Below are 24,049 nucleotides of genomic sequence, written 5' to 3'. Positions count from 1 at the left end.
TGTTCTTGGTTGTTATTTTTTTTGTGCACCTCCCCCAAGATTGGAAAGAAATTGTGCATTGGGCAACGTTCTTCTTTTCTTCCTCTTGCTATGGGAACACATCATAGACTGTAGGACACATTAGAGCTTCACTGAGCTAGAATTTTCATCCTGCTGCTATAATTGCTTTGCTCTTCTTTGAATTATCTTAATCCCCCTTTTAATAATAAATAATAATATAAGGCATGCATCTCCTAAATAGGCAGCACCATATTGTTTCAGAAAATGCACAAAGCTAGAATCATGGCGTATTGGTTGAGTGAATGAATGCCTATAAATATGGTTTCAATGACTATATCCATCTCATCATGTCCAATGAGACATCATCAAGACAAAACTATGCTAAATTCTAGAGTCACATTATATATGGACTAGAGCTATCCACTAGGATGTGGGTGAGACACTTGTTTGTCACTAAAGTTTATATTTTGAATGGAAGAGTTCATAAAAGTTCAAATGCTACTAAATATATTTCTTCTTCATTGGAATAATGGCACCATATGTTTTTATATTTTTCCATTGCTTTTATATAAAGTGGTTTACTATCTAAATTGATTTGGCATTATTCTTTGTAAAGAAAGTATTATTAAGCCCATGTGTGTCTCTTACAATTGCTGTGCATTAATAACAGGGCCAGCCTATTACTAATGATGTTAGTGATTGAAAGTTATGGTATAATAAAAAATAATAATAATTTGTTGAAGCAGCAGTTTGAAAGCCATTCTCAGAGTGAACAAGAATCAACTTGTCAGTCATTGTTTCCTGCCCTCTGCCAAAAAAAAAAAAAAAAGAAGAAGAAGAAGAAAAACGTTTAACAGTAGTTAGGGAGCTACTCAGTTGAAATCTCTAAGGATGTTCCAACCTATTTGTTATATTTTCATCCACCCTGTCCACGGATGAAAAGTGATGTGATCTTAACTTATTACTGGCTTAAAAGCAGCGTCAGGGGCTTTTCTGTAGTCCTTGTAATGGTTCTGACTAACCATGCTTAAAATCCAATTCCTATTTAAATCAGACAGTGAGGCCTTCTTTTATTGACATGACATTTGCTAGTCTGTGACTTGAATGGTTATATTCATCAGGTTCTTAACTTTGGGGGTAATACAGGCTGTTTAAAAAGTTCTTTGAAATAATAACTATAGTAAGTGATGACAATCAAACTTTACATGAAATTATCTCTCACATCACATAGAGCTAATTCTGGAATGCAAAATAATTATTTTCTTAAAATTATATGTATAACTTTCAGTTTTAGTCAAACTCAGACATCCTGTTCATACTTGAATTATAAGACTAGAAATCACTCTACTGTCCATACTTAAATGTAACATTACACATCATGCATTCTGATAATTTTCTTTTCTTTCTTTTTTTTTTTTAATTTCTTCTTTATGTTCTCACCACACCATTGTAATGTCTACAGCTCGCCCTGTTGGTAAGTAGCCATCCTTCTATCCATTTAGCATGGCTTTGTACAATGCTTCATAACTCACGCATACTAGGATTTAAGAGAATGAAATATATTTATCACCCATGTTTAAATATTACTTGAGGGACTATCTTCTGTAAAAAATTGCTCCTGATCTTTTCATCAGTTTGATAAACAATTTTATAGTGACTTTTGGTATTAACAATGAATAGGTAATGATTTTCATGAAAAATAATATATGAATGTTTAGTACTATAAACTGCTAACTTTTCTTAAAGAGAAAAATACAATAATTCTTTTTTCCTGTATATGTAAAATAATCATGTATTAGTTATGCTTGATATTCATTAAGATAAATGATTATGAACTCAATTAAGAAGTTGGCCTACTGGATGCACTTTTTTTTTTATAAACAGCTTCGAGTCCTTGTTTATTATGGGCATTTTTAACTGCTGTATACTTATTATCTGTATGCCTATTTAAGCAAAATGTGGTAGAATGCTTCAAGTTATTCTAAGGAGATGCTTACACTAAGAGGGAAAGGGAAGGATGAATTGTGTTCTTTGGCATGGAAAGGTGGTGGTTTTAATATATCTCATCCTTCTTTCAGCTTTGCAAAAGTGAAGTTAACTGCATTTGCAGTAATTTAAGTGGTAATTATTTGTAAACATTTGGGAAAAAAAAATCTTTTCAAATTCATTGATCTAGTAATGTTTCTGCATCTCTTTTAAAGTTTAGCTTAACCAACCAATACATGTGTTTAAATAAAAGAAATCTTGGTAATTGTGTTATAAGGAAATGAACAGATTGATGCATAAATGGATGGATGGATGGATGGGTAAATGAATTTAGTATGTTTCTTTTTTATATATCAAGAGATACTTTAATAAATTATCAATTTGACACAACTCTGTAAATGGTCCATCTAACTTCAAAATCTTTCTTAATACACTGACTTGACATTGACATTTGATATGTATTGGTCCAAACTCATAACGTTTTTTTTTTTCCATTAGTTGAAACATTCACAAACCTTATTGTTATGTAGTATATTCCTCCATACATAACAATACAGAAAATAGAACATTGGTTTCCCAATCTGAGTTTCTGGTCTGCTATTTCTGAGCAGTGCTTCTTTTGTTAGTTGTTTGATGTCCCTGATCCTCAGTGACTTCACCTAGAAAATGGAGAGAGTAATATTGACTTTTCAAAGCTGTTGTAGGAATGAAATGAGTTCAGGTCGGATTATATATGTGGAAACAGTTTATATGCCAATATTGGTCAACATTCCTAGTTTCTGAGACATATATTATTTTATACTTTCGTGTTTTTGAAACATAGCTATGTCTTGCAGTCATAAAATACAATCTTGTTTTCTTTCAATATAATTATTAAATTGATCATGCTTTTTTACACTTGGAGATGTAGGAAATTGAAGAATATGTTACAGTTTTAAGCCTCATTTTTTAGTGTTGTATGAATTCTTATTAATGATAACTTTACATATCTATGGTATGATGAAAGATTAAGAAGTGAATGGGAAACAATAAGATAACTTTTCTGGTTAACAGGAAAAATAACATTTAAATTGTAGATCTTTATATGTAGAAACCTTATGCCGATAAACCATGACCACTTGATTTATATTACTTCACAAGTTCCCAGAACATAAAACAATATGTTAATAATTTCCAATACATTTAAAACTCATAAATAGAAAAGATGTTCATTAATAGAAAATGTGATGCACAGAGAGTATTGGGATGTACTTGTCACCTGCAAGGCATTTTGAAGTTATTTCTGTTTTTATTCTTGTTTAAAATGATTTTTTTTAATTCCCATTGGACTGGAACTAAAGAATAGCTTTTTGACACATTGTGTTTTGTTCTGGGAAAGTCTGTCATTTCATAAATCTATCTCCAATGACTTATGACAATGTTCAAAAATATGAAGAACTATACTTTAAACTTGACAACTGCTATTAATTTTGGAAACTGAACGTTGGATATGCTTTTAGTGGATCACCAGAGACGAGACTCATAATGAGGAAATTAGCTTGCTTTTTCTTTGCATAAGCTTTTTAAAATTAATTTTATTATTTTTTAATTTACATCCAAATTAGCATATAGTGCAACAATGATTTCAGGAGTAGATTCCTTAATGCCCCTTACCCATTTAGCCCATCACCCCTCCCACACCCCCTCAGTAACCCTCTGTTTGTTCTCCATATTTAAGACTCTCTTATGTTTTATCCCCCTCCCTGTTTTCATATTACTTTTCCCTTCCCTTATGTTCATCTGCTTTGTCTCTTAAAGTCCTCATATGAGTGAAGTCATATGATATTTGTCTTTCTCTGACTGACTAATTTCACTTAACATAATACCCTCCAGTTCCATCCATGTAGTTGCAAATTATATATATATATATATATATATATATATATATATATATATATATATATATCACACATTTTCTTTATCCATTCATCCATTTTCTTTATCCATTCATCCATCGATGGACATTTGGGCTCTTTCCATACTTTGGCTATTGTTGGTAGTGCTACTATAAACATTGAAGTGCAGGTGTCCCTTCAAAACAGCACACCTGTATCCCTTAGATAAATACCTAGTAGTGCAATTGCTGGGTTGTAGGGTAGTTCTATTTTTAGTTTTTTGAGGAACCTCCATACTGTTTTCCAGAGCGGCTGCACCCAGCTTGCATTCCCACCAACAATGCAAAAGAGATCCTCTTTCTCCGTATCCTCGCCAACATCTGTTGTTGCCTGAGTTGTTAATGTTAGCCATTCTGACAGGTGTAAGGTAGTATCTCATTGTGGTTTTGATTTGTATTTGCCTGATGATGAGTGATGTTGGGCATTTTTTCATGTGTCAGTTGGCCATCTGGATGTCTGCTTTGGAGAAGTGTCTATTCATGTCTTTTGACCATTTCTTCACTGGATTATTTGTTTTTTGGGTGTTGAGTTTGATAATATTTATAGATTTTGGTAATCTTTATAGATTTTGGATACTAACACTTTATCTGATATGTCCATTGCAAATATCTTCTCCCATTCTGTCGGTTGCCTTTTAGTTTTGCTGATTGTTTCCTTCACTGTGCAGAAGCTTTTTATTTTAATGCGGTCCCAGTAGTTCATTTTTGCTTTTGTTTCCTTTGCCTCCAGAGACGTGTTGAGTACGAAGTTGCTGTGGCCAAGATCAAAGAGGTTTTTGCCTTCTTTCTCCTCAAGGATTTTAATGGCTTCCTGTCTTACATTTAGGTCTTTCATCCATTTTGAGTTTATTTTTGTGTGTCGTGTAAGAAAGTGGTCTAGGTTCATTCCTCTGCATGTCGCTGTCCAGTTTTCCCAGCACCACTTGCTGAAGAGACTGTCTTTATGCCATTGGATATTCTTTTCTGCTTTTTAAAGATCAGTTGGCCATACATTTGTGGGTCCATTTCTGGGTTCTCTATTCTGTTCCATTGATCTGAATGTCTGTTCTTGTGCCAGTACCATACTGTCTTGATGATTACAACTTTGTAGTATAGCTTGAGGTCCGGGATTTTGATGCCTCCTGCTTTGGTTTTCTTTTTCAAGATTGCTTTGGCTATTAGGGGTCTTTTCTGGTTCCATACAAATTTTAGGATTATTTGTTCTAGCTCTGTGAAGAATGCTGGTGTTATTTTGATAGACATTGCATTAAATATGTAGATTTCTTTAGGTATTATTGACATTTTAACAATATTTGTTCGTCCTATCCAGGAGCACGGAATCTTTTTTTCCATTTTTTTGTGTCTTCTTCAATTTCTTTCATAAGCTTTCTATAGTTTTCAGTGTATAGATTTTTCACCTCTTTGGTTAGATTTATTCCTAGGTATTTTATGGGTTTCGGTGCAATTGTAAATGGGATGGATTCCTTGATTTCTTTCAGTTGCTTCATTGTTGGTGTATATGAATCTTTGCATAAACTTTTTAGGTGAATTTGAATTCAGGAGTGATAGATATGCCAACTTTTATTGTAATGTAAGAAGGTACAAATCAGGTAAATCATAAATTAAATATTCAAATAATAGAAACTGCATTAATATTAATATTTGTTAGTTGACTACGACACACATTTTTAAACTTTGAAGTTCTCTGCAAAGTACATTAATATTAGTATTTGTTAGTGGACTGAAATGTAAGTTTTTCAACTTTGAAGCTCATAGAGATAGCATAAAGGGTATATAACAAAGTAGAAGCCACAGAAAGGAGAAAAAAATCTGGCCTTGAAGTCCCATATAAATTGGGTGAAGAAATATGCACCAAGTATATAAAATTTAGAGAAAATTTAAGGGATAGTTCCTATATAAAGCTTTTGAAAGAAAATTAGAAATATATTCAGATTCCAGAGTATGTAAATACTGTAAATTTTAATTTGTAAATTAAATTTAATTTGTAAATTTTTATTTTTAAAATGTAAAAATATCTGTAAAGATTCAGAATCAATCATTACATTACATATAGGATAAAGAAAAAAAAAACACTTGGTAGTATGGGTGGAAAGCCCATTTAGAAATCATTATAAACCCCCAAACTGGGAGTTTTGTCCATATGTATAACTCTTATGACCTGCATTGGAATTAAAGAATTGGCAACTCTGCAATTTGCAGTTGGAATAAACACCTTCTGGTCTCTATTTTTGAGATTGTAGGAATAACTCTTGATTTAGAGGATCCTTGGCGTGGGAGACATTACTGAAAGCAGACAATCACATACTTGCCAATGAAGAAGAGTATTCTCCAGATTTCACTTCCTCGCCTGCAATGTTATCAACGTCTGAAAAGAGTCCTTTAATCCCACTTTCATATTTGCTGGTTACCACAGAATCTAGACAAAGGCCACTTTGATTATCAAATGTCTGCCAGCCCTTCCCGCAGCTTTGACATTTTACTATTCCAGAGTCATTCTTTACATGAGATGCAAAAGTACCTCATAGGACACAGTTAGCAAAAAAATGTGGAAATATCCATTTATTTGGAAAACTCTTCTGATAAGTTCTGATAAGGGAACTGACAGAAGAAAATAGTCTAAATAGGGATAAATAACTTGCTTCCTATACCCATCTGTCTTATTTTCTATTGGAAGCCTTTCTCAAGCTTAAAAATAAAAAAGAACATCTATTTTGGAGATGGGCAACACATTTTTTCCTAGCAGCAACTCAAAACATGATGAGTAATTTGGAAAAGAACTGTCAAATCTACCAGCTGCCTTGCTTGTGAAGTTGAGCCCTGCTCCGTTTTCTATCATGTACACCATATGCTAGATGCTGACTGCCTCCAGTATGGAGATGAAAAGCTGTGTGCATCAGGTGAAACTTGCTTAAAACATCAAAAACAAACTGACAATACACAACTTTATGGAATCGTCTACATATTTCCTTATTTAGTGACTCAAAACGATGTGTTCTTTTGATGGAAGAACATGACTGGCCACAGCAGAGTTTGTAGGTATTTAGAAATATATATGTTTTAGGCAAAATTTCCATGTTGTTATTATTAATTAAAAGAAGCAGCCACTGTTCTAAACAAAAATCTATAGGCACATTGCTTTTGCAATGTTTTCACTGCTTAAACACAAAAATAATTCTATCCTCTTTTTAGAAAAATCTCTTTTGAACTGAAGTGCAGTTTTGTTTTAACATGCTCTAAAGCACATTACTGAGACCACCAAGACATCCAATAAAAAGTGAGTGATTGAAAAATTCATTCAGGAAAAATTATAAAGTAGACATTACTTACAGAATAAGGCAATTGATATTTTTGATACCACCACCCTCTACCCACCTTGAAATCTGGAAAATGTTATGTGCTGTATATAATTTAACTTAGTATTGGAAATATTCCAGGCTTTCTTTTTTTTAAATCAGAAAACATGTAGGTATTCTATATGAACCCTTTCATGTCAAGATCCACTTTTCTGCAAAAGGCATCCTGAGTGTGTCTTGAAAGGAAACCTATACTTTTATTCCCTGCAGACTTTCTTCCTTGGACAAGCTGTTACCCCATGACCCGAGGTAATCATCTCCCTCCTACAAGCACTTAATGTTTCCTGCACCTGGCGCTAATTAGCTACCTTATGCAGAGTCCAATTTAATTTTTATTGAGCATCGCGTTTTCATTGCTCCATATGTTTTGATTAAATAGGAGGTAAAAAAATAATGCATTCTGTTTTGTCTTGTACATTCCAACAGTTTCCATAATGAGAAACGTTTAAAATAAGCTAATGCTAATTATTAAAGTGAAAAGCAAGTGCTAGTTACTTCTCATGGTTGGATGATTTTAGTCACTGACTTGATTCTTCTTCAAGGGCCTTGTGTGTTGGACAATGTCTGTTCATTGCCTCTAAAGAGGATAGGTATAAAATTATCGAGTCATATTTTTTCTCAGAACTTAGCAAAAATGTTGGGTTGCTTTAGTATTGGAATGTTACTATAGTGAAGTCTGAGGCTTGTAGAATATTTTTATCTTTGGCTGAGATTGCATTTTACTATTTGAATACCAGTGTAGTCCTTTCTTCCATAACTTTGCTGGATTATATCTTGGTTCTGGTCACCCTGTAAGTAACATTCTTAGAATACAAGCCCCTCAAATCTGCAGATTCATGCTGTAATTTACTCTATATGAAGAGTGTTTTCTTCACTTTATCTTTTGCTAATTTTTCCCATGAGTTATGTTGGCTTTCTTTATCTTAATTCCATATTTATTCAGTTCAATATAATAATTGATTCAGTTCAGTCATCATTTTTATTTCATATTGTCTGATTTCTTTTTTTTTTTTTTTAATTTATTTATTTTGAGAAAGAGAGAGAGAGAGAAAGAGCACGAGCAGGGAAGGGGCAGAGAGAAAGGGAGAGAGAGAGAATCCCAAGCAGATTCTGTACTGGCATTACAAGGTGGGGTTTAAACTCTTGAACCAGAGATCATGACCTGAGCAGAAACCAAGACTCAGACATTTAACCAACTGAGCCATCCTGGTTCCCCATATTGTCTGATTTCTGAATTCCTATATTGTCCCCCTGTTTCAACTGCAGTTATCATTTTTGTGTTTCCAAATATATTCATTTCTTAATTTTATTTTCTCTTTTGTTCCTTACTAACTTTAAATATAATATTCTTCACCTCCAGTTGCCTTTGAGCTCTTTTATTCCTTTTCAAAGATTTTTTTTTTAATTTGACTCTTTTAAAAAAGAGAGACCCTGTTGTATGAAATTTCATTTAGTCTATGGACAACTAGTATAAAGTATTTCTGTGTTTTTTTGGGTAATTTTTTGACAATAGAGATTCTTTTTCTTTCTTTTATTAATTGAATATGTTTTTTTCTGTCAATAATTACACATTTAGTTACTGTATAGTTTGTTTTATTTTATTCTATATAGATCCTGTTTTAGGCCCTACCTGATTATTAATCATTTAGTTAACTGCTGAAGATTAAGTTTGCATGTTTAGAGAAGAGAAAGTGGGAAGTACCAGGGTCATTCAGTAATCTGTACTAGGCCTGACGTCTTGAATATTTTATCAAAAAAGAAGTTGTTTCTTCTTGGTATGCTGGTGTTCCTGGTGGTACACAGCAAATCTCTTTTAAGTTATAAGCTCTCTGTATTCCATATGAAATTTTCTCTTCATTTTTCTTCATAATTACTGCTTCATAATAAAAAATGATTTTTAGGTGTATTAGTTTTCCATTACTGCATAACAAATTACCACAAATTGAGCAACTTCATTAGCACCCATTTATTAGGCTACAGTTCCTAGGTCAGGAGTTGAAACAGGCTCATCTAAGTCTTTAGCTTAGCATCTCACAGGCCATAAACAGGGTTTTGACCAGGCTGAGCTCTTCTCTGGAAACTCTCCTGAAGAATCCAGTTCAAAAATTTATTCAGGTTGGTGGGCAGAATTAAGTTCTTTGCGTCTGTAGAATTAAAGTCCCCATGTTCTTGTTGACTGCCAGCAATGGATTGCTCACAGTTCAATTGATAGCCTTTGCACATGACCCCCACAACCTTCAAAGTCAGCAATGATCTGTTGAATCTTTCGTATGATTTGCTCTATATCTCTCTGACTCCCCATTCTGTTAGCAGGTAGAAAAAATTTCCTGATGGAAACCTCTCGTGTAATTAGGTTAGACCCATGGTCATTATTCTCTCTATCTTAAGGTCAACTGAGCAGTAACCTTAATTACATTTACATAATTCCTTTTGTCATGTAACATAACATAATCATGGGAGTTTCTCCAGTAAGTGAAGTTCATGGAGGCCACCCTACAATTTGGCCATTAACAGTATGCTTGGCTTTTCCTTTCCTTTGGTACCTTCTCCTCAACTTCTGAATTGTAACTGGTTGTCTACAAAGTCACATCTCCTATATCCCAAGTCTCCTTCTTGATTCTAAATTTTCTTCTTCTCATCTAAGATCCATGGGATGGACTTTCACACCATTGACATAGTTTTTGTGAAATTGGTATTGATAGACTGTGGATGGAGGCTAGTTGGTATTTACCAAACTTCCTCATTTTCTCCAGACTTGACTGTGTTTGGTAAGGGTAGTTCACCATTTGTGGTTTGGGACTATGGTAGTTTTTCTACATTATTAGTTTCTCTTGTAGTAAATAGAGGAAAGTGGAACAATGAACCTTTATTATCTTAACCCAAGTATCAAAAAAACTTAAATACTCATTAATGTTGGAGTTTTTCCAAATAAGAATAAAATAAACACTAAATGTGTTAACTTAGCAGTTAAAATTAAAGTACTATAAATACAAAACATCAAAATAAGATAATACTTTGGACTGAAATAGCGTTAGGAAATAAGTATTAAGAGACTTCCCTGTCTATTGCCAGAAAAAAATAGCATGAACATTTTAGTCTCACCTTATAAGAAAGTCAAAATTTTCACTTATATAAGTAATAGTAACTTATAGACAGAGAGAGATATCATGATACATATATGTGTGTATATGTGTACCTTAAAACAGATATTATGATGTGCATTACACCTAAAAATTATATGCATGACATTTGAATTATGACTCTACTTATTTAAACATATTAAATGTCACTCAAGGGAATAGTACATAATTAGATGCATTAAAAATATATAAGCTACCAAGTTAAATTACATTTTGAGTTAAAATATATCTGAATGGCTTTTAAAATCTCTCTTATGGCAAGCATTGCTTTCCAGATTTATTAGGGATATTATTTTCATCTGTCCTACAAAACTATTAGCTCTTTGTTAGTAAATACATTGTTGTATTTATCTTTCTGCTGCCTCTAGGTCTAGCATAACACTTACATGTGGTAGGGGCACGCCAAATGTTGGTGCAGTTAATTGATACACACATATGCATACATAGGTAATATTTGCCTAGAAAATGTTTATGCAAGCAGCTTTAAATAGTGCTATAAAAAGATTAAGCAACATTAATGGTAACAGGCCAATCACATAGTCCCCATTCTGCTGGTAGGAGATAAAATACAACAAAAAGAAGGCACTAATGAGTTAGGATGGTGCCTTACTAAGCGTGTAATTAATGTTATTAAGAAACATTGCAGTTGCATATTAAAATTCCGTTAACTAAGCAGCCCTTCAGCATCAGTACATTTGTTTCTTGGTTCCAAGTCCTTTTTTCCTTTTTTTTTCTTTTTCTTTTTCTTTTCTTTTTCTTTTTTTTTTTCTGATTGGCATCTTCATGCAATCTTTTTCTAAAAAAAAATGAGATAATGGGATGTGATCAGCCTTCATGGTTTAGCTCAAGTGCTGACATGACAGTTCTGGCAAGTTGACAGTTTAAGTGAGTGAAAATGGATGTCTTGTCTCACCATTTACTTGAAGAATCTCCTCCTCACCCCCATATTTATGGCCCCTTCTATCTGCAGTGTGAAAAGTCTAGTTTTCCCAGGTTAGGATCTAGATAAGTGTTTTTCATTACTCGTTAAACTATTCCCTCTGTGTTGGTAAAAAATGAGATATAAAATATAATGTAAATATTGCATTATTTGATAATTCATTAGCTTTTAAGTTAAAAGTTTTTTTTTTTTTTTTGAGAATGTGAAATCCTTTAGAAAAAAAACAAAATTTTATTTTGTTCTCAGTATTTTAGTCAATCAGGAAAGCAAGTACGAAAGTAAAACTACTATTGGTAATGGACAGAATAATATAGTAACATGTGCTCGACAATTCAAAATTTGTTTAAAATTTTGACAGATTTTTGTAAGTATTCTTAATTTATAATTTTTGTAGAATTTGGAAGGTCTATGAAATTTGCATGTTGAATCTCAGAATTATTTACTGTAGTTACATGATTTCCTGTACTTAACCTAAAATCAGAATGAAATCTATTTTGGTAATCTGGAATATAATAAAGTTTAAAATTATCTTTGAGCCTGTCCAAATTATTACTTTTGGAATTAACTATTACATTTATTGCAATGCAGAAATATTTAATACCATTAGAGGATTAAATTGGACTTGCTAAAACCAATGAAAATTATTTACATGGAAAAAATTCATGGTTCTAGCAATATAATCCTTCACTTCAACAAACAGACTGATTTGTCAAAGGTTGTCATGTAGGTTGGTCAGGGTAATAATTGTTGCAGTCTGAGAAACATATCTGTGATATAATGCATGCCTTTTTCCCTCTGTGAATCCCACTTTCCCTTCCTTATCTACTTTATTTCCAAGGAACAATTCAACCTGTCTCTCTCTCTCCCTCATTCTTTCTCTCTCTCCTCCTGTCTTCATGCTTTCCCCAATTGTTGGAGACAGACTGAGTCAAGTTATTGTCATAATGGTAGGACATCCTTTATTACAACCCTCATTCATGTTCCTCATGTTGCATCAGACTTGATTGTTTCCATGTGAGTTTCCATGGTACCAGTGAGTTCCAGAGGACAGAGATCTTAGAACCTTCAGCTCCTAGCACAAAATAAAACCAAAAAATGTTTGTTTAAAATAATTGAATAGTATTATGAGTTGAAAGTGCCAACCAATATCTGAATTCATTTCTAGCATAATTTTTATTACCATGGTGTTTTCCAACGGTGTGATGTCTTAAAAAAAAATTAGGACCAAATCCAAAATAGCTATGTTTATATAGTTGTTTATCATAACACTGTTTTTCTGTGCTTGCCCATAAAATCCAAATGTCAAGATATTTTGAACCAAATGAATTTACTCTTTTCAAAGGCATTCTAGGCACTCTCTATAATCATAGAATTATTTCATTTTGATATTATTTTTCCTTTTCAGGGAGAAGTATATTATGTGACTATAATTTTTTCAAAAAATGATTTTTTTTTAATTTTTTTAACATTTATTTATTTTTGAGACAGAGAGAGAGAGAGCATGAACAGGGAGGGGTCAGAGAAAGAGGGAGACACAGAATCTGAAACAGGCTCCAGGCTCTGAGCTGTCAGCACAGAGCCCGACCCGGGGCTTGAACCCACGGACCGCGAGATCATGACCTGAGCCGAAGTCGGATGCTTAACCGACTGAGCCACCCAGGCGCCCCTCAAAAAATGATTTTTAACCGCTATTACCAAACATGCATACTTTTGTGTGGGTGTCACACTTACTACTAAAAGTTGGTACTTTCAACCCTCTTTGGAATTGCTTCCTACACATATATAGAAGGCCTCTTACATGATTTTATAGTCACACTGTATAATTCATTTGACTAACTCAATGGCCTCATTTGATCATCAGATTTCAAATGGCCATGAGTTACTTTTAGAGTTCTAGCTGTTTTTGAATCCTCAAAAAGTAGTCTTCCCATAATCAATAAATTAAAGAATATTTCAAAAATTAAAGAGTAATAAAAGCACTTCAAAAATGTAAAGAGTAATAGCTTCATGATCGCTACATGTCTTTATTCATACAGGACTGAATGCAATGTGTGTATGTGAGACCTTTCATAGGTAGAGTAGAATGCAAAGTCTGAATAGGTGAAGAACATAAGAATTGTGATTTCCTGTAGTCATTCTATTGCGTATGGACATTTACTTTTCTTTTCATGTTTCTGAATGCAGCATGCCATTTAGTACTTTTACCTTTTCATTTAGACAGTAAAGAAGTATATCTATATATGTAGATGATCAATAGATGATTGATAGATATTAGATTTTTGAAATGCATATATATGGATAGACAATTATTAGATTATTAGATTGTTGTTAAAATAAAAGGTATAGATACTGGCATTTTAGCATGGAATAAGAATTTTTAACATTAGCCAGAAGTAAGATACTGACTAAGAAAGAAGATATAGCACTCTTCTAGAAGAGTTATTGCCATGGATTCAGCAAGAAAGAGATTAACTGGAAAGGTAGGTAATTTAGCAAGTTGATCACTTGTATTCCTTGAGAATAATGACAAATTGATAAAATGTGATTAAACAAACTTTATAAATGTAATATCCCTAAATTATGTTTTCCATTATAAATGCATTGCTTCCTCTAAGATGAATTATGTGTTAATAAGCTTCAAATCAAATATTTTTTGACATTATGCATTTCCAATAATACTAACAGAAATTCTTTTGAAGTCAAATGAAGTGTTAAATAGTAAAAATTAAACAGAATTAAATAGGTTGAAGAAACAATCATTTATCAATTAGAAGTCAGTCTGTTCTGGTGATAAACTAAATAAATATTCATCTGTTATTCCTGCTCCATATTGCATTTTAATGAAATGACTTTTCACTCTTTATTGTTGGGAAGGTAAGCCTATTAACTAATATTTTGCAACAACATCTAGAATTGGTTGTTACACAACTCCTCTGTTTTTCTGTATTGCTTTTATCACTCTCACATGGTGGCTAATCATTGATAGTCTTTGTGTCATAAATTTCCAGTGTGCAATGGGGGGCCTTCTCTACAGAGGGGCATATCAGAATCAGTTGGGAGATTTTCTTCAAACAACATATTTTCTTTGGCATGCCTCCACCCAAATTACTACAATAGTGAGTCACTGTCGCTGGTGGGAGTGTGTCATATCCTTCTGGTATGATAAGATGGAAAAAAATATTGAGTATTTGCTTGAGATCAAGAACTCTCTTTCTTTTTTCTTTTTTTTTCAAGACACTCATTTAGCGTTCCCTATCTGAGGCTTTTCCAGGCCAAATAAAGATACCATTTCAACACAAAATGATACCCCTCCCCTATTCCAGGAAGACACCTAAGCAGGGGAAAAAATAGAGAAAAAAAAGCCATGCAAGCAAGAGCAGGTACTTTAAAGTGGAAAGAACACAAGAAAAGTACAACGTAGAGTGTGTTCAGGTTAATCATTGTTAACAAAATGGATCAAAGGATAATAGATAACAAGATGGGTGAACAACAAGAACAAGAAAATACACGTGGGAGTGATTGAAAGGAGGCTGTTCTGCTGAAATATTGGAGTCGGTTTGCGATGAGAGTCAGGATGGTAAAATTTTGGGCCAGTTAATGGAAGCCAGAATGCTGCACTGAGGAGAATAATTTGCAAGCATTGCAAGGGCAAGCTATAGAAAAAAACACTGTAGGTTTTTGAATAAAGAATGACGTGAAATAAGTATACTTAAGAAAGGTTGTACTTTTAAGTAGTACAGAAAGAGTAAGATCATAGGTTTTCTGCTACTTTAACAAAGCAAATATTTAGGAAAAACATAATGTTATGATTTTAACATCATTATGCCATATTGGAAACCATATTGGAGACCATAGCGTATAATTCTTACTTTTCTGTTTGGTACTAGAGATGACAAATTTTAGCCAGATCATGGTTTGAAGTCAGATAAATTAATCTAAAGGCTCAGTGTTTAAGAGTTCCAACAATGGTGTTAGATGCACCATAAGTCAAACCTGTTCTCCAATCTAGTGCTTTAATCTTGAAAACCTGTGTTCCCTTTATAGGATCTAGTTTGTGATCTTCATATCATAATGGTAGTAGTTAAGACATAGGGTTTTTTGAATATTAAGTGAGACAAGGCCTGCAAATGGTTTGGCATACTCCCTGACATTTAATAAGCACTCAATTAATGTTGATTATTGTTGTATTCAGCAATTTATGACTCAACAAATATTTAACACAAGCATATGACAAATGAGTGTGTTTTTCAAACATGCTTATAGAATATTTTAGAATTTAACAAGAAAAAAATATTAAATAGCCAAAAAACATGTTCTACTTCTTTAAGATACATATTTCAAACTGTTTATTATTACAGAATAAGAAGCTTATTCAGTCAAGCAAAAATTACACCCAAAGAAAGATCTGCTGAGTGTGCCTATAACTATCCTGTCACATATTAATGTATGCAACGGCTGCATGACTATCTCCATGTTCATGCCTGCCATAGAAAGTCATATTTTCCTGTAAAAACAACTCGGAACATGATGTGATTAACCTTTGGTTCCCTCATCCCCTCATCCCCAAGCCCACCTCATGCATGGCCTATGCTTCCTACTCATGTTCAGCCATCTGATTTCCATAACACCCACTCACTTCCACCAGCGGGGCATTAGCATAACAGAGCTGTAGCGTGACTTTGATTGAAGCCAGCTTGGGCTGAATGCAGTATCAAAGCATAATTTAGCAGAAATCAAATCTAATTTACTGTGCATTGTATTTAAATTCTCAAAAATGCAGTTTCAAGTGAACAATACCAGACCTCTAATCTTAATTGACCTTTTTATATGTGGGTATACTTCTCTGGAAAGCACACAACACGTTCTTCCTCTAAAGCTATTGTTTTTAACTTGTGAGTATCAATTGAACACTGAATTGTACCACTGTTTTCTTCATCTCACTTCTTGTTACAGCTGTAACAATAAGGTATAATCATTTAGCAGATTAAGCAACTCTGTTATTACATCGCAGCCACAAAAGATTTGTCTACTGCTTTTGGATTTTAGAGAGGATATAAATATGTATTTTATAGTCTTCTGTCTTAGAAATATGTAAGAGAATTGCCATTTCTGTAAGTAGCATATTCTTCTGGAGTTTATAACTCAACCTCTTTAATTCACATTGGGTTTAAATGTGTGTTTTGAATTGTCATCCTGAGGACCCAATCATGTTTTTTTTTATGTATAATGAGAGCATCATAGAAAATCCATTTTATGTATAGCACACTTTTTGCTACCGTGCCGTATTGATAAAATGCCACCTCTCTGTCTACTCCCTCCCATTGGTACCTTCAGCCAAGCACTGCCTTTTCAAACCATTTTCACTGCCACCTGGCAGAAATACTGAAAATGTGAAATGTTAGCAGAAGAATTATTGATGCAGTTTTTCATTTTAAAACCTCAAAAATAAATTCCTTCAGCTGATATCCCTTCACAGAAGATTGCAATATAGATCTTGAGCAGACAGAGTCCACAGAAGTAAAAGTGATTGATGCAATTTGTTTGGTGGTCCAAATGAAAGTGACAATAGGAAAGGATGTACATTTTCAGAGACTTAAATACTTTTGAATTTTTTTGCTTGGCTTTGATATGTTTATTTTTGTTTGTTTAATTTTAGAAATGATAAAGGTGAGTCCCATTCCAGTGTGGCTTAAGTTCTGGTGATAAGAAACTATTTGGTACATTAGAAGTGGGGTATATTTATAATAATTTGGAATAAAAATACAATATAAATAAACATCATGTGGAAGAGTACTTCACAGCATGAACAACACAAATGCTGAGAGTATTTTGTTAGAGGTCTTTCAAAAAGTTCAGTATTGGGTAAAAACTCAAAAAAACGGATTCCCTGCCTTCTTAGGTTCTATCATTATTAGCAAACATTACATTGTAATATTGCAGAATTTCTTTGTCCTTTAAGAGTTCTGATGAAATGTTCTCTTTAGTTGCTACCATGACTAACGGTCCTCTACTGGATTTTCTGCCTGGCTTGCTAAGATTTTCCAGCCTCACATCTGTCCTTTCTCTTTTACAAAGAACATTCTATCTAAAACACAAATTTTATTACATCTTTCTTGCATCAACATTTTTGAACAGGTATCCATAGCTTTCAGGGCAAAATTTAAGCTATTTTAGCACAAATTATCTGTCCCTCTAACACTTTTGAATCTCCATGTTTTTATTCTTAAGGTCATTTACCCTCCACTAACACATCCAGCCCCTTGTGTCTCTGCCTTATGTCTGCTTCTGTCTGTTCCAAGTGACCTGCTTCTCTTCATCCAGTGAACTCTTACTTGTGCTTCAAAACACAACTCAACCATAGCCCTTTCCGGCATCTTCCTCTTCCATGTTCATCACCTGGTCTGTTTGCTGCTTTTCCAAGCTTTCTCACCCAATGCCCACTGCTATTTGTATTATTATACAAATCATACTCTTCTGTATTTGTGTTTATTTACTTATTTACTTGGGAGTTTCTGCTGATTTTTTATTTGGCTTTGCGTCTTCTGTACCAAACAGAATGTCTCATAATTTGTAGTCAATCAATGCATTTTGAATAAATAAATGAATGAATCCTATCTTTTCAGGAAAGCAGAGAGATTGATGTGGTCATTTGCCAGTCCTTTTGGGGGTATCTTTTAGCAGCTGGTTAAAATTATAGGATCTAGACTCCAAAAGCATTTTTCAAAATCACTCATCTACTAACAAGTTCTTAAAAGCTTAAAAATTTAAGGAAATCTGTAGTTATAATTAAAGTATAGATGTTAATTTTACTGAAATAGATGGATAGATACAGAGTAGTCATAATATGCTGAAAACTATAAAATATATTTTCATTTTGTAATTTGGTGTTTCATTTGATGATTTCAATCATGTGTATTCTCGGTTATTTCATTTTAAAAATTAATTAGATAAGGAAAGGGCTTCATAGCACATATGGAGCTGTAAGATTTTACTAACTAGTTATGTGAGCCAAAGCAATACAAATGAACAAATAAGCTGAATATGTGACTTCTATCATACTGTTAAATGATTTTTACTAAATCTACTTTTTATTTAATGAGATACAAGCTGTTACTCAATACTTCTGGCTTAGTTAGTGTCCATATTGGCACTAAACTTGTCTTTCATAGGATTACTAAGAAGTGGGAACTATATTTGATCATTAAATTTTACTTAATACACATTACTTTCTTGGATATTATAGACGATAGAGACCAATCTTAAGTCTTGTTAGGTGTAAATAATCTGGTAGTTTCACCTCTTCCCTGAAAAATGGACATTGCAATGTTTTAAGAGTTGTCCCTGAAGTAATTTTGTAACATTGATTTAATCTATCATTCCTATTAGAAAACATGGAACAAAAATCAATGTATCTGCTGATTCAGTGAAATTGTGTAGAAATAACAAGAAGATTGTAAGAGGCAAGTAATCTCCTGAAAATGCAAGGCAACATAAACCACATTCTCTTCAAATAGATCCATAAATCTGGATTCTCCATCCCGTTAGACTGAGTCTTCTGTTATCTATAGTTATAGAAGAAAATTTCGCTTAGTAGATTTATTCCCGCTCTCCCTGGGGTATGTGTTGAATGTGTCGAGTTGGGAGGCAGTCTAATAGAACACCAAAAAATAAGTCACTACAAATCTCAGTGAATTAAAAAAAAAATGCGGCTGCTGTTTCTATACTAGCATTCTTGTAAGAATGAGTAATTTGTTATATGTGTGAGGCTACCCTACATTTACACTGTTCTTGGACCTGCTCTTGTGTACTCCTGAAGGGCTGAAAGAATTTTGGGTAAAGACCTTTATTGAATGTCATTTTTTTGTTCTAATTGTTTAGAGTTCACATTTTAGGATGGTTGCCATGTAGAGCAGGTTTTAAAAATTAACATTGATTTTAAAGTTTTTTTCTTGGTCTTAAGTTTTTCAGCATCAGCAATGATTTAAAGTGTAAACAGATGATGAGAAAAGTCATGGAATAAATACGCTGTTTTTTCTTCAACAGGAGTGGGCTTTGATATGTAGAAGATGTCATTGTGAAAACTTCCAGTTATACTGTCTCCTGTCTTTCACTTTCTTCTTTCTTTTTACAGTTAACTCCCAACTTAAACCTGAACTTCCTTAAGATTTTTACCCCCATCATTTTATTCTCTTTTCTAATGGAGCTACTCATGTGTAGGTCTCATTATCTCTGCCTATGTCATTTCCCTCATCTTCCAACCAGACTTCCTACTTTGTTGACTGATGTGCCTCCCTCACAATCCATATCTTATTCCTGAGAGGGTTAAATTTTCCAACGATTTTGCTTTGCATCAAGCACTCCTTAGCGTAGAAAGAGCCTGAAGAAAATCCCCACTTGGGCTTCTCAAAGACTTTCTTAGGCTGCATCCAAATCCGTCTTTTTTAGCCAATGATGTTTACAAAACCTGGACCCTTCATTTCTGCCAGATTACACAGTGTACACGAGATGTGTTCTTGCTTCTTGCACTTTGCTCAGTAAACTCCTTGCTTGGAATGTGCTCATTTCACCACTTACCTAAATGCTGCCCTTTCCTTAATGCCCCCATGATGTGCACTTTCTGCAAAAACCCTTTCGTAGTTGCCATAACAGAATGGGATACCTCTGTGCTGTGCTCTGAAAGCACATCAATCATTGAACTTAGCATGGTTTTAGATCATTGTTTTACCTTCCTTTTGCTGTTGTCATCATGTTTTGTGTTTCCCCTTAGGTTGTGAGTTCCTTGAAAGCTGCAAGATAGATACTTTTTATCTCTGTATCTTTAGTGTCCTGTAGGGGAACATAGTAATTGTCTGACTAATGCTTATTTATCTAAATGAAATGAATTAAGTAGAAGCAACTACTTTCATACATGACATTATATCATTAGTTATATTTGTATTTAATTCCCAGCTCTTCAATCCTTTGATGTCTTCAACACATTAACTCTTCAATTCTAGATTATAAACACTTTGAGGATAGGAATTATATTTTAAGCTTTCTGGTATCTCTGCACATAGAACAACGTCTTACAAATAATATAGGAATGGCCAATATTTGTGAATAGACTAATTTCAGAAGAGATACTTGTATAACGAAGTGATTTTTTTTTTACCTTTATCTATGCAAAACACAAAACCAAATTGGGAAACCATGTTTTTCCTTAAAAACATTAGAACATCATTAAAAATCTATTTTCCTATGCAAATATATGAGCTACAGTATTAATAATATACGACATTTAGAAAATGTCTACTGATAAATTTACTTTTCTTTTCCTTATATTTTATAGAGTGCTCTTCTCCTTTCCCCATCATGTTTTGGAAAATGCTTCACAAAATTAAAAAAAATTTAAAAACTGTAGCTTCTGTCTGGCACTGAGCCATCCATGTAATGCCAGATTTTCTCTTTGATATCTTTTTCTTTGTCAATGGTTGATATTTATATACTTTCTTTCCTTTTAAATTATAGCTCCTCCACAGTTTGTGGTTAGGCCAAGAGATCAGATTGTTGCTCAAGGTCGAACAGTGACATTTCCCTGTGAAACTAAAGGAAACCCCCAGCCAGCTGTTTTTTGGCAAAAAGAAGGCAGCCAGGTGAGTGTGAACTTTGACTGCTCTTCTGAACCCCTCCTATCTCTGGTGCTCCTCACTTTGTCTGGCTTTTCTTGCTATCAATGATGTATTTATTTTATTTCTAAGGAGAGAACAATGTTCAAATATAATGTTCTTTATTGTCTAGTGTGAGTTGTCCAAAATTTTGTCTCTTAAAAAGAATAGGTACAACTCTGTGTAACTAAATTATCTGAAAAAGTCTCATCTGTAGCTACTTAAAATCTCTGAACAGAAAAATAATTTTACTTCTTTGCAGTGAGTGGAATTGGGATTATTAAATGAGTTTGTATATAAAAAGTGCTTAGACTATCCCAGGCACGTGTAAAACGGCCAAACAATATTTCCTTTATCAGTCCACCTAGAAACCAGTTTCAATCCCCTTTCATGGATAGATAGTATAAATACCTTTTCTTTACCAGTAACTTAAGGATACTTCCATTTAAGAGTGGGAGAAGTATTTACTTCCATCATCTCTTCTGGGTTCCTTCATAGCGGGGTGTATAACACATTATATACCAGAAGGAGCCAACACTTGTCTGCTCTTTGCCATGCCCTGGTTTGTCCACTCATGGCTATCTCTGGGTGGCATGGCCTTTCAGACCTCTGCTCAAAGTCAATTTAATACACTATTTTTTTTCACTTACAACTTGGTCCAAACTTGGACAAGCACTTGGCCTCTAGGTTCTCAGGCAATGAAAGGCATTTCTAGCTTACACTAGAAACTGTTCTTTGCCTAAGGACTTATCAGTGAGTTCCTAAAGGACCCAGAGATATTTTTGTTGTAGACTTTCCAGAATCATCTTCAAGGAGGCATACAGTTCTCAGAAAGAGATTTCAGCCCCTGTTATTGTTAGTCCAAATTCTGGAAGAATTTCCTGGAGAATGATGAAAACCATGATTAAGAGTCTGAGGAAATCTAAAAACCTTGCCAAAGATGATAGATTTTTAGGCTATGTTAAAAAAAAAAAACTGTTGGTCAGAATTTATGTATGATTATCTGAGTAGAGAAGCATCAGGATGTTTGACTTCATCATCATCTTTAAATGCCATGGATTCCTATACATTCCTGTACTACCCAAAATTAGCAGTTTTAGCTACTCAGTATAAGATAGACAAACTGTTTTTCTCCCTTTCCTCAAGCTCCTTGTTTGATTCACTTCCCTTATGATTTATGGGATGTAAAGGTAGTGATAGAAAGATGAGATGAAGTGCTGTCCATTGCTTTATCCCACATCAGAATGTTCCAGGCCTGAGGTGCCTGGGTAGCTCGGCCGGTTGATGGTCTGGCCCTTGATTTGGGCTCAGTTCATGATCTCACAGTTCATGTGTTCAAGCCCCACGACAGGTTTCTCACTGACAGAGCCTGCTTAGAATTCTCTTTCTCCCTCTCTCTCTCCCCCCCCCCACCAAATAAATAGACTTTAAAAAAAAGAACTATTCCAGGCTTTAATATTCATTTTTTTAACTACTTAGTGACTGAATAGATTTCTACTCACAAAAGTTCTTGATTCTTCACTTAAAATTTGCTTTTTGATGAAAACATCCTGAACTCTAAAGTGAGTATAAAGCAACATGAAAGAGTTATCACACATGTGTGTGCACACGTGCACACACAAACACCTTGAAAAAGGAAAGAATTCAAAAGCCGTTTTCCCTCCTTATGAGTGTGCGATCTTTATAGCACTATTTAACCTTGCTGAAGCTTCTTTTCTTAATCTAAAGTGTGAGAATAATACATTTTACTTTGCATAAGTTATGAGGATTACATGATTAAGTTGGTTTCTACGTGAAACTGCTTTGCACATTATGAAGGTCTGACAAGATGTTAGAAATGAGGAGAATGTGAAGTGCCTCCCCTGTATCCTGGCTGAAGTGGCAAGTTCATACTTCTGCTCAGGCCAGGGATGCCAGGACCTGAACTCCCCCACTGCCCGGACACTACTGCCCCTCACCAAGCCCCAGACTCACACAGTGTTCGAGAAACCTAGGATGGGTGAACCCTACAGAGCCGTGGTAGCTCTACAAGATCCTTTCTCTTTGCTGTAGCTCCCTCCCTTCACCCACCCTGGGGGGCTATGGGGTCCATAAAAGTTACTCCTTTAAGCCACTGATAGCAAACATAATGATATGAATATGTTATTTATTTATCAATTTTATAAATATAATGATGTAGAGAAACTTGATTGTTGCAAATTTACACTTTAAATCCATGTATTGAGTCAAATCCCATTATTATATATGTTGTTATTATATAGATACAGCTATACCATGTGTAAATATCATGCCCTAAAATAGCTCTAGGTTGATACAAGATATTGCATCATAATGTTTTGCTCAAAACAGAACATGTTTTGGTCCTGTGGCCCAATAAACATATTTAAATATGCTACATTCTGCTTTAATGTTTTTTAAAGTAATCAAATAGCATTAAGGTACTTCTTTTTCTGTTATTTGACAAAGTGGCATGTAATCCCAGAAACATTAATCTCTGGAAAAAAATTCCAGTTAGATAATTTGATTTGACTATGTTCATAGGTCTGGTTTTCTTATCTTCATCTATCTCCCTTGCATCAGAGAGAGAAAGAGAGAGAGAGAGAGAGACTGTAAATGAGAATAAAAGTGAATTGCTTGAGCAAATTGTAAAGTTTTAAATTATGAATTGGAATATTAGGAAAAATAAATCGGTCTTACTGTCTCCAGTATCCAATTTTTACAGTGATCTATGACTCTCCATCAGTGGAGAGAGTTAAGAGCCTGGACTTAATGGTCCATATTCCTCAATATGTGCTGATAATGCCTATTAGCACTAATAGGATACCCAGCCACTTCAGGGCAAGAGGAGTTCTGTAGAATTCCTGGGTTTTGCTTGCAATCCATTTTCTTGTGCCTATGTCACACAAGCAGCGAATAAAGATGATGGGTTAACCTCAATCATATGCCATTTTCCATGTCAACGAATCATTTAGAAGGTGGACTGATACTACGTTGTAGAGGAAGAGATCCCAGAGAGAATTAAGCCTATCTGATGTATTAGTACTATGTAAATT

At 34.0% G+C, this 24,049-nt stretch overlaps 1 protein-coding gene across 18 annotated transcripts in view; it reads left to right on the top strand.

Moving 5' to 3' along the window:
* The window catches only part of ROBO2 (roundabout guidance receptor 2), a 609,497-nt gene that overhangs the window by 476,435 nt on the left and 109,013 nt on the right, over window positions 1–24,049 (top strand). For 13 of the 18 annotated variants that reach the window (XM_058731724.1, XM_058731735.1, XM_058731723.1 and 10 more), the window contains 2 exons: window positions 1,463–1,474; window positions 20,860–20,984. In XM_058731724.1, coding sequence (XP_058587707.1) covers window positions 1,463–1,474; window positions 20,860–20,984 — 137 coding nt within the window. The remainder of the gene's footprint in view (window positions 1–1,462; window positions 1,475–20,859; window positions 20,985–24,049) is intronic. The other 5 variants (XM_058731736.1, XM_058731730.1, XM_058731733.1 and 2 more) reach the window with 1 other exon arrangement.

This window comes from Neofelis nebulosa, chromosome 5 (genome assembly GCF_028018385.1).
Source record: "Neofelis nebulosa isolate mNeoNeb1 chromosome 5, mNeoNeb1.pri, whole genome shotgun sequence".
Classification (NCBI taxonomy): Eukaryota; Metazoa; Chordata; class Mammalia; order Carnivora; family Felidae; genus Neofelis; species Neofelis nebulosa.
The sequence above is the reverse complement of the archived record's forward strand: the minus strand, read 5'-3'. Positions and strand labels throughout refer to the sequence as shown.